Source organism: Tachypleus tridentatus, chromosome 3 (assembly GCF_004210375.1).
Source record: "Tachypleus tridentatus isolate NWPU-2018 chromosome 3, ASM421037v1, whole genome shotgun sequence".
Lineage (NCBI taxonomy): Eukaryota > Metazoa > Arthropoda > Merostomata > Xiphosura > Limulidae > Tachypleus > Tachypleus tridentatus.
In genome coordinates, this window is record NC_134827.1 from 22,530,005 (window position 1) to 22,543,046 (window position 13,042).

The window sequence follows — 13,042 nt, forward strand, 5'->3', positions numbered from 1 at the left end:
TAAACTACAGTTTACAGTAATTAGTACTCAATCTCACTGTGAGTTACATAATGAACAAAACTTTGAAGTTTTGTGTTGTCATTAATCTGTAAAAAAATAAAATTTGTAAGTTTTAGTTACTACTATTGTTTTCCATTATTCAGTTACTTGTTGGTCCAATGTAAATCTGATTTCAGTGTATTCTGTTAATATCTAGATTAATTCTAGTAACATTTAAACTTGCAGTTTTTGCTCTCAAGATAATTTCTGATAATTATATCCTGCATACAAATTCCATCTTACTGAAAATAGAGCTCTAACTATTTTATATTCTACAAAAATATTATAATGTTTTAATAAATGAGTGTGGTCACCATTTGATTTCAAAGGCCAACTCTCATAGTTTATCAAACACTGGGAAAGCCACATATTCATTGGTTGATTGGTTTCAGGGGAAATTTTTCTTTGATAGTAACCTGTATTATGTCAACTCAGAAGGCATGAGATAACAGGCTGAATTCATAATAATTTCTACAGTTATCTAACTTTTTGCACAATATAAAATTGTTAGTTAGCTTTGATGTGGCCTCATCTGGAAAATCACAGACACTACAGTTTTACCCAGCATTCAGTTGGTTTTGTGTTGTAACAGTTCTTAAAGGTTTAATCTGGTTGTGACTGTTATAGGTACAACTCTACTTTAAATGTGAATCTGTAATGACTGTTGTGGTTGATGTTCTGAAGACTATCATGGTTGAGTTTGAAGACTGAAAAATCAAAAACTAACTGAACCTAATGGAGACAAAGAAATCGTTAGTTTTCAAATGAACCAGGGAAAGATAATTGTAGAGCATCAGTACCGAAAACATTAAAATTAATGGCTGTTCCATGGAACCTTATTTTTAATGATGAAGGTGCACAAAGGGAAAAAATAAGTTACTAATAGATGGAAAATTAGAAAATTGCTGGTGTTTAAACACAATTATACAGGATATAGTAAAGAATAGTACAGAAACAGGAAAAAAAAATGTTAATGAACTGAAAATTACTTCACAATTAATTCACAGATGTGGTGAACAATTAAGATTTAATTATCTGTTTTTACTGGAGTGAATTGTGACATTTGTACTGAACATTATTAGTGCCATCTTTAGTCATATCTTATAATTAAAAACTACTGTATAATGGACTTTAGTTTTGTTTTTCTGACTGGTGTTTAACTGTACAAATAAAATAAGTGGAAAACATTTGAGGTGTTTAACTGACAAACCAGTGAAACACTGCTTAGCAAATAAAATGAACATTATTATTATCTTTAATATCCAAAGGTTATAACGTTTAATCAACAATATCTCATAAGATTTAAGAAATACTGTTAAACTTGAGAGAATAATTTATTCCTGTTGTCTACACACCTGAAACTTTGCTCACCTAGCTTCAAGTCACAGGTTGAGACAATTCTTCAGGTGTTTAGGCTGCAGGTTAGGAACTAATGAAGATGCACATGCCAAGAAAAGTCATTATACTTCCTCAAAAATAATTTTTGGTAGCCATTAGACCTAAAACTAAAATGCTATCAGCATTTATAAAGCAATGCAATGGTATATTGTTATTACAGATGATGTGATATACCCTATCATCCTTGTATCTTGCAACAATAAAGTGTGTTAACTGTTTCAAGATCACTGGCTAACATTTACAGCAGTCTGACTTATTTTTTTGAGAAGTTTTAATAAAGAACTAGTTATCACACTTTACTCACTGATGCTATCAACTTGGCAGTGGTGATCATCTTTTAATTAGCCAATCAGATACAGTTTGAACTAAGTCTAAATGTGAAGTAAGAATTCAGGCCACTTAGCTCTAACAATATATTTCAAGTGAATATTTAAAATGCATGTACAAATAGCCACTCCTTGTACAAGCTCACTTATTTAGACATAACAATGCCTCATGAATTTATTTCACATAAGATTTTGTTCAATAATGTGAGTTACTGAGCAATAAACAAAACATCTTCCACAAAAAGCGTTTGTGTACCTGTACCTTGGATGCTGATTTGCTACACTGACACACCTGAAACTTTGCTCACCTTTCCATCAAATGACTCAGGTTGAGACAAAGTTTCAGGCACAGCAGAATGGCAGATTTTTCAGACCACCATACATCAACTGCATCTACTTGAAACTTTTAAAAGAATAATCAAGTTGTATGTTGATGCAACAACTTTTATTTAACACTACTGTCCTTATTTAAGTCCATTATAAAAAAATTAGCATAAGGTAAAGTGAATCAGTTTTTAAATTGACATGCAATAGTTCCTACAGTATTCTAACTGTCTTTAAAATTAAAGTTTTGTAACTGTATTCAAATTATTTGGAGCATTCTGTGTGAATCAATCAACACAATAAGCTTGACTAAAACAACCCCAGTTAAACCAGACAGAAAATATTATAACTGGTAATCATATCATATAAATGTCCAAAATGATTTAAAATGTATCAGTTGCTTTACTTGTGTAATATTACTCATTACACACTGAAGTAATGATGTATAATTAGTAGCATTAAAAAAAAAAGTTACACAGATCTTAAAACCTCTGGTAAAAACCTTACCAATTTATATAAATACATTTCAATGTGTGTGTATCTGTTTCTTATACACTTCCACATTTCTTGATGAATACAGGATACATGAAGAAGGTTGGACCCCCCATCTGTCTCATAGTGATAGAATTCTTCAAAACAGTATGTTTTTCTTTTTAGTATTGGTACACTTATAAATTTTTATTGCACTTTTACTGTTACAATCTTCTGTTACAAAAAAGTTTTTATTTTACCCATCCAGCAGACAGGTTCTCCAGGCCAGTAATACAACATAAAAGCAGTTTAACAAACAAAAATCAGCATGCACTACATGTTAACAGTTTTAAGTAAACTGATCATCCAGAAAATAATTTACCTGAAAATAACTTCCAGAGGAGTTTGACTGCTGCCTTCATTTGTACACTCAAGGAATATAAGTAATGTATAATTTAGCAGCTCTTTAGTAACGTTCAACTTATGAAGATTGACTTTCTCTTGGACCAACATAAACTTTCTCGAGATATTTTTCTGAATGATAAAAGTAATATTTTATAGAGGTATCTTATCATGTAATATGCAGAAATAGAAATAGTTATGGAAATACATAATGACACACAGTTTACTTTTATAAATGGGGGGAGTATCCCACAATATTTTAATTTTTATAAATTTATTCACTGCTTCCATAATTATTTTCAATAGAGATGAATAATGGATACCATAAAATCTTTCATAATTTATTACACTGAACTTGAAAAAATACAATTTTTTTGAACCAACTTGTTGGAATAAAAGAAAAAATTTCTTATCATTTTAGCAATGAGTGTAATTAATCTTCAATAATGATATATCTATCATTACTTCTTTGTGTGAATATTAGGTACTGTGGTATTTTAAGTTGATTGGTTGGTTGTTTGGCATTTTATGGCACAAAGCAACTAGGCTACCTGCACCAAACAACCAGTAAAAAGTTTGTAAAAATGAAACATATTAAAACAAAACAAAATCTTATTTTTGAATTAAAAATTTAAATAGCATTAAAAAGGCCAATGGCCTTTAAAAAACTAAAAACATTTGTAAAGTGAACAGTGTCACCATCTCCAATGACACTGTCCAATGTGTCCTTGGGACAAAAACGCATCTGAAATGGTGCGTTGTTCGGAGTCGTAATGATGGCATGGTACACACTGGTGTATCAGTCCCAGATAAAATAAAACACTGAGCTAAAAAACTGTAACCAATGCATAGTCTAGTTAGGACAACTTCTTTCTCATCCTTACAGAAACAAGACAGTCATAGTCCAATAGAGGGTTTTATCTGGAAAAAGCTTGTTTTCATGTTGCTCACACCAAATCGACTGTCAACAAGTGTGGAGCCTTGCCTTGAATACAGGACCATAGTCCATGTATGGAACAGGTATAGCAGTGATAGCACCAGAGTAGACAGACCTAGCTGCGGTGTTAGTGAGCTTGTTCCTGCGAATACCAACATGCCTTGATATCCAAAAGAACTAGATAGAAGAAGTAGATGCTAAAGATAAATGGGCTAGTCAGTTTTGAATATTGGCAAAAACAGGATGAAAACTAACATAAAGCAAATCCAGGGCCAGTAGAGAACTAAGTGAGCCAGTAGAGATAGTACAATTTGAGTACTGCTTAGCTTCCATGTGATCCAGGGTAAGAGAAATGGCGTGCAGTTTGGCAGTGAACACAGAAACTGTAGATGGCATACTGTGCACAACCACTTAACCACAACAAACCATGGCAGAGCCCACAGAGTCACCTGATTTTGAACCATCTGTATAAAAGATGTTCAGTGAATAACAGACAGTATTTCCAATTGGGAGTATCCACTTTCCTCAGATGACTCAAAGAAAAGTCACATTTGGAGATGGTAATAAGGCAAGGTGGGATGGACTGACCAGTGGATACAGCAATGTTATCCAAGGACAGACCCAATTCGTCCAACTGTGCCTGGATGTGAAGGCCAAAAGGAACAATGGCAGATTGTCTGTTTTGAAAAAGCATGGCCCACTGAGAAAAAAAAACCACAATCCCTGGTGGAATGTTGTGGTAAGAATCAAAGTTTTGAAGCATACAGTGAAGACAGTTGCAAACGGCAGAGGTATAGAGTAGATTCATGAGACTGTATACAAACTCTGGACTGCGGAAGTGCAGAAAACTCCTGTGAAGAGCGGATGATGAACAGGATCCAGCATCATTGAGGCCGAGGTCCTGGCAGAGCCATACACCAGAGGAGAATTTTCAGTACTCTTGTACATTTGACTTGTAGCTGCTTGATATGTGGTATAAAGGTCAGCTTACGGTCAAAGATAAGTCCCATGAACTTTGCCTCAGAGACCACAGGAAGCACAAATTCACCATGCAGAGTTCGGAATTGGGATGAATAACCTGTTGGTAGCAAAAGTGCATGCAAATAGTTTTAGAGAAAGAGAAGTTAAAACCATTTGCTGTGGTCCACTTCAGTAAGCTTTTGAGGGCAGTCTGTAGCTTCCGCTTAATAAATGTTTTGTTCAATGACTGATACAAGATGTGGAAGTTGTTAACATAGAGATGGTTTGCAACAGTAAGGAGTAGTCCAGTGATGGCATTAATCTTTATGCAGAAAGTGCAACACGTCCCTGAGGGACTCCAAGTTCCTGTAGTAAAGAACAGGAAAGTGTTGAGAACACATGAACTTGGAATCGCTTGCCCATTAAAAAAATTATGATAAAAATGGGTTAATGGCCACGCAACCCGTATTAATGAAGGTCTCGGAAAATGCCGTACCTCTGTGTAGTACCACAAGCCTTTTCAAGGTCAAAGAATACTGACACAAGATGTTGTCACTTGAGAAAGGCTTCTCTGATTGATGTTTCAAGTTGAATCAGGTGGTCCATGGTAGAGTACTGTCACCAGAACCCACACTGGGTGGGTGAGAGGAGGTTGTTTGATTTGAGGAACCAAACAAGATGAGCATTAACCATCCTCTTTGAGGTCTTACAGAGACAGCTCGTCAGAGCAATTGGATAGTAGTTTGAAGGAATCTTGGGATCCTTCCCAGGCTTAAAGAAAGATAGGACAATGGTTTGGAGCCTTGCATCAAGAAAAACATTCTCTTGCCAGACACAGTTAAAACAACCACAAGAACAGCAAGAGAAAGATCATGCAAAATCTTGTAGTGTATATCATTAGTTCTGATCAATGTACTACTAGCTTGAAGATGTACTGCCAATGAAAAGCCAGCTTGAGTTCCACCAGTGTAAAGGGGCAATTATAATCAAAGAGGCAATCAGCCCGAAAGGAAAGCGGTGATCGCTCTGCCCAAGTCTCGATGGCTAAGAAAGTAGAGGATGAAGCAGAAGTATTAGATACCTGGCAAAAGCTTTCACCAAGAGTATTGGTGATGCTCTGGGCATCAGCAATTTCCTGGCCATCAGAGAGCAAGATCAAAAGGGGAAAGAATAATACTGCCCACTGACCTTCTGAATCTTATCTCATATGACTTTGGAACTGGTGGCAGAAGAGATGCTGGTTGTAAATTTAATCCAAGATTCCTTCTGGCTTTGCATCTTACCTGCCGAGCAAGTGCATGGGCCCTCTGAAAAGTGATGCAGTTTGAAAGCATGGAGTATCTACAAAAGGTGTCCAAGGCCCATTTTTGAATCTTCCATGTCATGTGGCAGAAAAGATTCCACCACAGATGAGAATGCCATGGTGAACATGCCAAGGTTTTAAAAATACATTGACCAGCTGCCTGGATAACAGTCAGTCGCTGCTGACATGCAGTCATCTATCGATGGCTTACAGATGACAGCAGGATCAAGTTCCGAGAGAGAAGTGAAAGAGGGCCAGTTGGCTTGATCCAGCTTCCACTGGAGCACGCAGGTTGAGTGGCCAGTCTCTCTCAAAATTACATGAAAATGATCACTACCCAACGGGTTACTTTGCAACTGGAGATACCCCTCACTGTAAAAACTCCTTGGGTGGAGAAACCAGTGAGGATCTCTGACTCAAGGATGTTCTTCAACTCCCTCTCAACAATAACTCCTCATGACAAATTCAAATTAGCATGGGGAGTAACCTCAATAAGTATGTCCCCAATAGCTTTCAAATGCAAGAGGAGTTCACTGTGTTTAGGAGTGCATGCTTACACTAACATGCCATCAGAATACAGCTTTCTGACTGACTAAGGAGAGCCAGCAAGCCCCTCTAGTCTCTTCTGAATAAAAAAGGGAGACATATGCTCTAAAGATTTGTCTGATAAAGAGAATATTATCAGAAAATGAGGTACAGGTGTTGAAGAAGTTGAAGATTGCTTTTCAGAATCTTCAAGATGTGGTCATTCACCAATGGTTTGTTTTTCACTATTTTTTTGGAATTTGATTAGGGGGATCCATAATAAAGAGAGAATGTTTTGGTGCCCACTGAAACTACCCACCATGAAGTCCTACAGAGGATGCACTACAGTACCAAACAAGGACAATGCAGCAACACCAGGGAATAGTGAGCATTATACCCAAATACCAGCATCAGATACAATGTCCACAACACCCACTGAGAACATTAAAAACTGGTACTTGGTTGATCCTAGCTCAAGTGGACCAGCTAATTGACCCTGAGGGGGGGACTCCAAGGTCACCTGTCAACAGAAATTCAAGGCCAAATTTGTGTGTTAGGGTTAGACCCCTCAACCACCAGGATCCTCTCCTCCCCTTCATGAATCTCCATGCATGTTAAACATGTGGTTGGATGTTTAGATCCCAGAGAAGGTAAACTGAAAGAACAGAACCTTCTCAGGGAGGTTCCCTTACCACATACAGAAATTCACACTGAGAGGTGGTATTTTAAAGCAACTATGCTATGTTTTTAAAAGAAAAAACTAAGGATGAAATTGTTAATTCAATAACTAAATCATGAAATTTAGAACATCTATAGCCAGTGTTAGGTTTACACAAACACTATAATAAAAGAGTTGCAAATATCATAAAAACAACTAAAATAACTGCAGTTAGCTAACAGAAATATCAGTGAAAATTTGTAATAAAGAAAAAAGTGCAATACCTCTTAAATTCATTTAACTTCTAAAAATTTTGGATTTATCACATGAAAAAAAGCACATTTTAGTTTATATATTCTTCTATGAATTCTGGGTCATTGCAAAACAAACAAGAAATATTCAAACAAATGTGACTCAACCTTAAATTTACTCTGATGATCAAACAAAAAATATTAACTGAATAGTGCCAATTAAAACATAGTATAGAATGAAAGATACCCTTCATCTCTAAAATATTATAAAGAAAATATATCTTTTATCTCAAGTTTTAATAAAGCAGAAAGTGTATCATATTACTTTTAAGATATAATACAGAATGAAAAGAGTAGTCTTTATCTTTAAAATATAATAAAAAAGTGTTTACGTTATCTATAAACTCTATATATATACATACATAAAAAAGGACTTTTATCTTTATACATCTTGAAATTCGACAGAATACTGTAGCTTCTACTTACTATTAACCAAGGTCACTTCTTGTTTTTAAGTTTATAAATTTATACCTAATACACCATAATACTAAAAGAGAAAGAATATTTTTAAAAGTTTAATATTTTTCTAAAAGGTTTTCTTACTCCAATATATTTCAGTTCTTTGTGCTTTTTTAATAATAATAACATAATGCATTACAGAAATATTTTCCTTGTTTTATTTTACTGTAAAGAGTAGATCTATTAATTATAACAGTTTGCAGCCAGATAAAATACCTACAGATATACTATTTTTTAACATATACTGTTAGCTGGTTTATTCCTTTTCCTTTCACCTTTATTAAACTTCCTGTTTTATTTGCTTAAATCCCACACAATATTTCATATTTTGGAAATTTTTTTACTAAAACTCATAAAGAAATAAAATGTTTATGATCACTCAAATAATGTGATTAAACTAACCTTATTTTCCTTATTCATTTTAGGGAACTGGACAGTTAATAGAGAATCTCCCTTCTGTGTTTTGTTTGGTAAAATGAGTTCCTTGTTTTCATTACACTTAAATAATGATAATACAACAACTTTTTCTGGCTCTTTTCCACTTCTCCGAGTAAAGAATGGGCTGAAGTTGTAGGCTTCTATGAAAAAGGCAGTACAATGCGGAATCCTCGGTCTTTCAAAGAAATTAGAAAACAAAATTTTAATTCACAGCAATGAATGTATCCACAATTTGTGGCAAAAAGACAGACAACTTTCATAACGTGTGCATGTGTACACACATACACAGTTATTATTCCCATAATTTTTTAAGCCAAAACAAAACACATTAAAATTAAACAAAATACACTGCATTTTTTAAAAAAGATCCTAGGGTACAAGCTACAATGTGGGATTATAAAATGTATCCTAGGATTTGGAGGTGACTGTAGAAGTAGGACTCACATTCTGTATAAAATGTATCCTGGGTTTTGGAGGTTTAAGTTCACTGAAATTTATTCAATGTATGTGAATGGTCACTAACTATGTTGCACCTTCCATTACTTTGTTCAATTTTTATGAAATTAAGTATAATAGCTATCTAATTTCACTAAAATTTATAATCCCACATTGTAGCTTGTACCCTTGGATCTTTTTTAAAAAATGCAGCATATTTTGATTAATTTTAACGTGTTTTGTTTTGGCTTAAAAAATTATGGTTATAATACAATTACTCAGAAGTTGGAATTTCCTGCTTCTAACACAGTCCTTCCTCATGATTTTGTTTACTTATTTAACTCCATTTAAATATATTTACTTAATTTCACTATATAAAAACACATCTAAATATAGATTTTAGTAAGTCATATGGTATATTGACTGCAGCACTGCTTAAAATTAGATATTTTTGATGTTAAATTATTAAGTTTTTAGTTTTGTACAAATTAGGAACTCTAGTTACTAATATTATCAAGCTAGAATATAAAATAAGAACCTAATATATTTTTATTTTGCTGACACATGACTTACATACTGAATCAAATACAGTGGCCCTGTTCACATATTTCCATTTTTGAAAACAGTCACTTGTAAATATTTACTTCAAAAATGACATAAATAACCAAACACCAGCTTAGAATGTCCCTAGAGTGGATTTTCTCAGTCATTTTAATCTGTAAAAAGGCTACTGCATTCTTTCAATGCAAGATTTCAAGGAGGTAGGTTGTGTCTTTAGTTTGCTCTATGTTTCATATTTTTTAAAACCTAAATACATCTTGGTTACTAGGCTTAATAAATTATAGCGGAATTCTGAGGTATCAGTAGAGTTATTTATGATTTTTTGGTTATTCAACTGTATATGTGTGTGTGTGTGTGTGTGTGTGTGTGTGTGTAAAACCTAAAAAATAGTTTTATATCCTTCATGTTTGAAATTTTGAAAGGCTTAACAACCCACATCCAGCAGCAACTGAGTACAAAGGTCTTAGTGAGAAGAGATTACTTTCTTCTTTACTTCTTGATTTATTGTTCTATATTTTAATAAAAAATAAATTTAATATTTTATTTCTAAACAGTAATAATCTATATACACATAGAAAATGTAACTCAGTATATATTTAAAAATGTGCAATGAATTCCAATGAACACTTATCTTTAACATACACATGAAACAAACATTACAGGTACTCTTAAATCAAAATTTTTAAACAATAAATAGATTCCAAATTACACAATAAAAAGCAAGAATATATTAAATTAATACCTATTGACAAGCTGATGAAAGAGGGAAGCAGATAAGGCCAACTGCATTTGTTCAATGTGTAAAACAACAGGATCGAAAAGCTTGAGCCAGAGACGACCACACAATGTTGACAACATTGGAGAAGTAAAAGTGTAGGGTTCTTCGTAAGGTACCTGGCTCCGAAGATGTTCCTGAATTATTTTAAGTAAAACAGACTTTAACATAAAATTTACATATTTATATGTTTCATATCTTTATAACAACCAAGTGACTTGAGAAACAAGTACACACAAACTAGTTGTTTTAATACTTGCCATATCCCCGTATCATTCATTTTATTAAACATTCATGTTCAAAGTGTATAGTGTTATTTTAGCTTTGAATTCAAGTAGTAAGAAAACAAATCCTCAGCCACTTGATCATATTGCAAAAGTTTTGATATTTTTATTTCAATGGCCACTGGTGAGAAGAAGCTTCAAAAACACCTAAACTTTTATTTTGTAAAGCAGATTTGATAGTTCTCTCATCATTATATAACTTGGAAATCGTTAGTTTTTGGTATGCTAAACATAACAATTAACCAATACAGTTTTTACGTTTCACATTTATTTATTCTTTCCATTCAAATTTTAACAACATCATGAGTAATTAAATTTTCAACACTTTTTGAACTGTTGTGAAAAATATAGAGTAATTATAGCTATGTTTACAGACAAAAACTGGCCTCCTTTTGATGAAACATCATTTAAAACATACATACATTTATGATTCTTCAAACCTCCTGGCACTCATGTTTTATCACCTAGTTTTGTGAATTGCAACACTTAAATACATATGGTATGAAATCACACATCATTCAAAGATAAAATTTTAAATTTTGAAGAGTAATTAGACAGAAAGATAATAAAACACCACCAAAAGGGACTTTGTATATGTTTAAGTTTCATTAGTTGTCTACCTAATTTACATTAGATTGTCTAGCATTAAACTTTCAGTCTCATAGGTGTTTTCTTTTTTTATTCTGTACAATAAGTTTAGTATTTTTTGTAACTTTAGGACTGGGACCAATTTCATTTTTAGAATTGTGTACAAACAAATTATTATTTCATTAAGTTTACATTGAGTGTTTTTGATATAGATTGTATAGCTTTAATTTCCATTTTAATTGCATGTAATTAAATGTGTTAGTTTTTAAGTTTCAAAAAATGAAAACTCAAATAATTATTCACATAAATTCAACCTTAGATAGGAGCTTCTAATAGCATCTTAACATTTTGTTACCTTCAGTCTATGGTGAAGAAGATATTGTGCACTAGAAACCAACTGCTTTAGTGTTACTTCTTCTTTGTTAAGTTTGTTCTGTATGGTACAGTGTGAAGCAGCATGAATCAGCTCTGCCAAGACTATCATAATGGATTCATCAGAGCACCACATCTGGCTGTTGTTACAATATAAATTGAATTTTGTATGAGCTCTTTTGGTAATGTTTAGAGCCAGTTCAATTCCCTGAATGGTGACCTACAAAATAATAATAAGACAAGATTTAGTTCTGATAAATCATCAAAAAAAAAAAAGAAAGAAGCAAAGTCATTACGAGAAAAGATTCAATCATGGTAATTCATCACTAGAAATTATAAACATAGAGGATATATGAAAGGTAAGTGAAGAAGATTCATGGATGATATTGTAAAAATTCAACTGATAGAGAATCTAAGTAAAAATAAATAGAACTCTTAAGGCTTAGGATAGATTCAAATAAAGATAAAAGTTACTGAAATTCACGTAGAACAATTTAAAAAAATTAAAACTTAGATAGATGTAGATATACTCGCAAAAATAAAATACCTAAAAAATCTAAACACAAACTACAAAATCTATCATTTTAATCAGTCCTGCACATTTGGGTACAAAACAATTTAAATGCAAAAACATTATAATCAATGTTTTTAACGGTAATGCTATATACTTATCAGTTAGAGAAAATGTTTCATTACTACATAAAAAAATGCACTAGAAGTTTATCATTAAAACTTTACTTTAACCAAAAATGGCTTTTCGTTTTTTCAAAAACTCCTTACTAATGTAAAAAAATGTCTGATATAAGAGAGAGGTTAATTATTAGAGAGATGTCACATGAATAATATTCTTTCTGTGGCATCTCAGGGAATGGAAAATATTTTTTCTACTACTGCATGATGTGATTCAATTTGGATGAATACATAATAATTTAAATAATAAACTAAAAATATTAGTTTAATATGTTCACAATTATTTTGACAAGAATACTCTTGATTCAGCTGTATTGGAATATTTTAGTATATAGGAATATACTAAAATTACACAATTTCAAGTGGACAAAAAGTGATGTACACAACATAAAATTATGCTCACCTCTTCGGGATTATGCAATGTAGCACCCAAAGCTGAAAGTCCTTGGATGATTTCAACCTATAATAAGGTGAAAATTATATACCTCTCACAGACCTAGAATATGGCTGAAAATATCCACTTAAGAATGAATTTTAATAAGTAATAATTAATGTATTCTGAAATACTACTTTATACTGAAAAGCTAGTTATCCAAGTATTTACTGTTAATTTTGTGAGTTACAATAATTTTTACTTTTGTTTTATTAGAAAGTTTTACCAAACAAGTGATGAGGTATTATTATTATTATTATTGTGTGTTAATAATAGACCAAAATAACTTTTCAAATTTTGGGAAAATATGCCAACCCTTAAATTAAAGCACAGAATTTTGTATAAATATTATT

General features: G+C 32.6%; 1 protein-coding gene across 14 annotated transcripts in view; it reads right to left on the minus strand.

Moving 5' to 3' along the window:
- The window catches only part of LOC143246519 (polycystin-1-like protein 1), a 352,075-nt gene that overhangs the window by 32,990 nt on the left and 306,043 nt on the right, over positions 1-13,042 (minus strand). For all 14 annotated transcript variants that reach the window (XM_076493355.1, XM_076493361.1, XM_076493363.1 and 11 more), the window contains 5 exons: positions 12,660-12,716; positions 11,550-11,786; positions 10,290-10,459; positions 8,516-8,726; positions 2,941-3,092 (listed from right to left, as the gene is read on the minus strand). In XM_076493355.1, the coding sequence (XP_076349470.1) occupies positions 2,941-3,092; positions 8,516-8,726; positions 10,290-10,459; positions 11,550-11,786; positions 12,660-12,716 (827 nt within the window). The remainder of the gene's footprint in view (positions 1-2,940; positions 3,093-8,515; positions 8,727-10,289; positions 10,460-11,549; positions 11,787-12,659; positions 12,717-13,042) is intronic.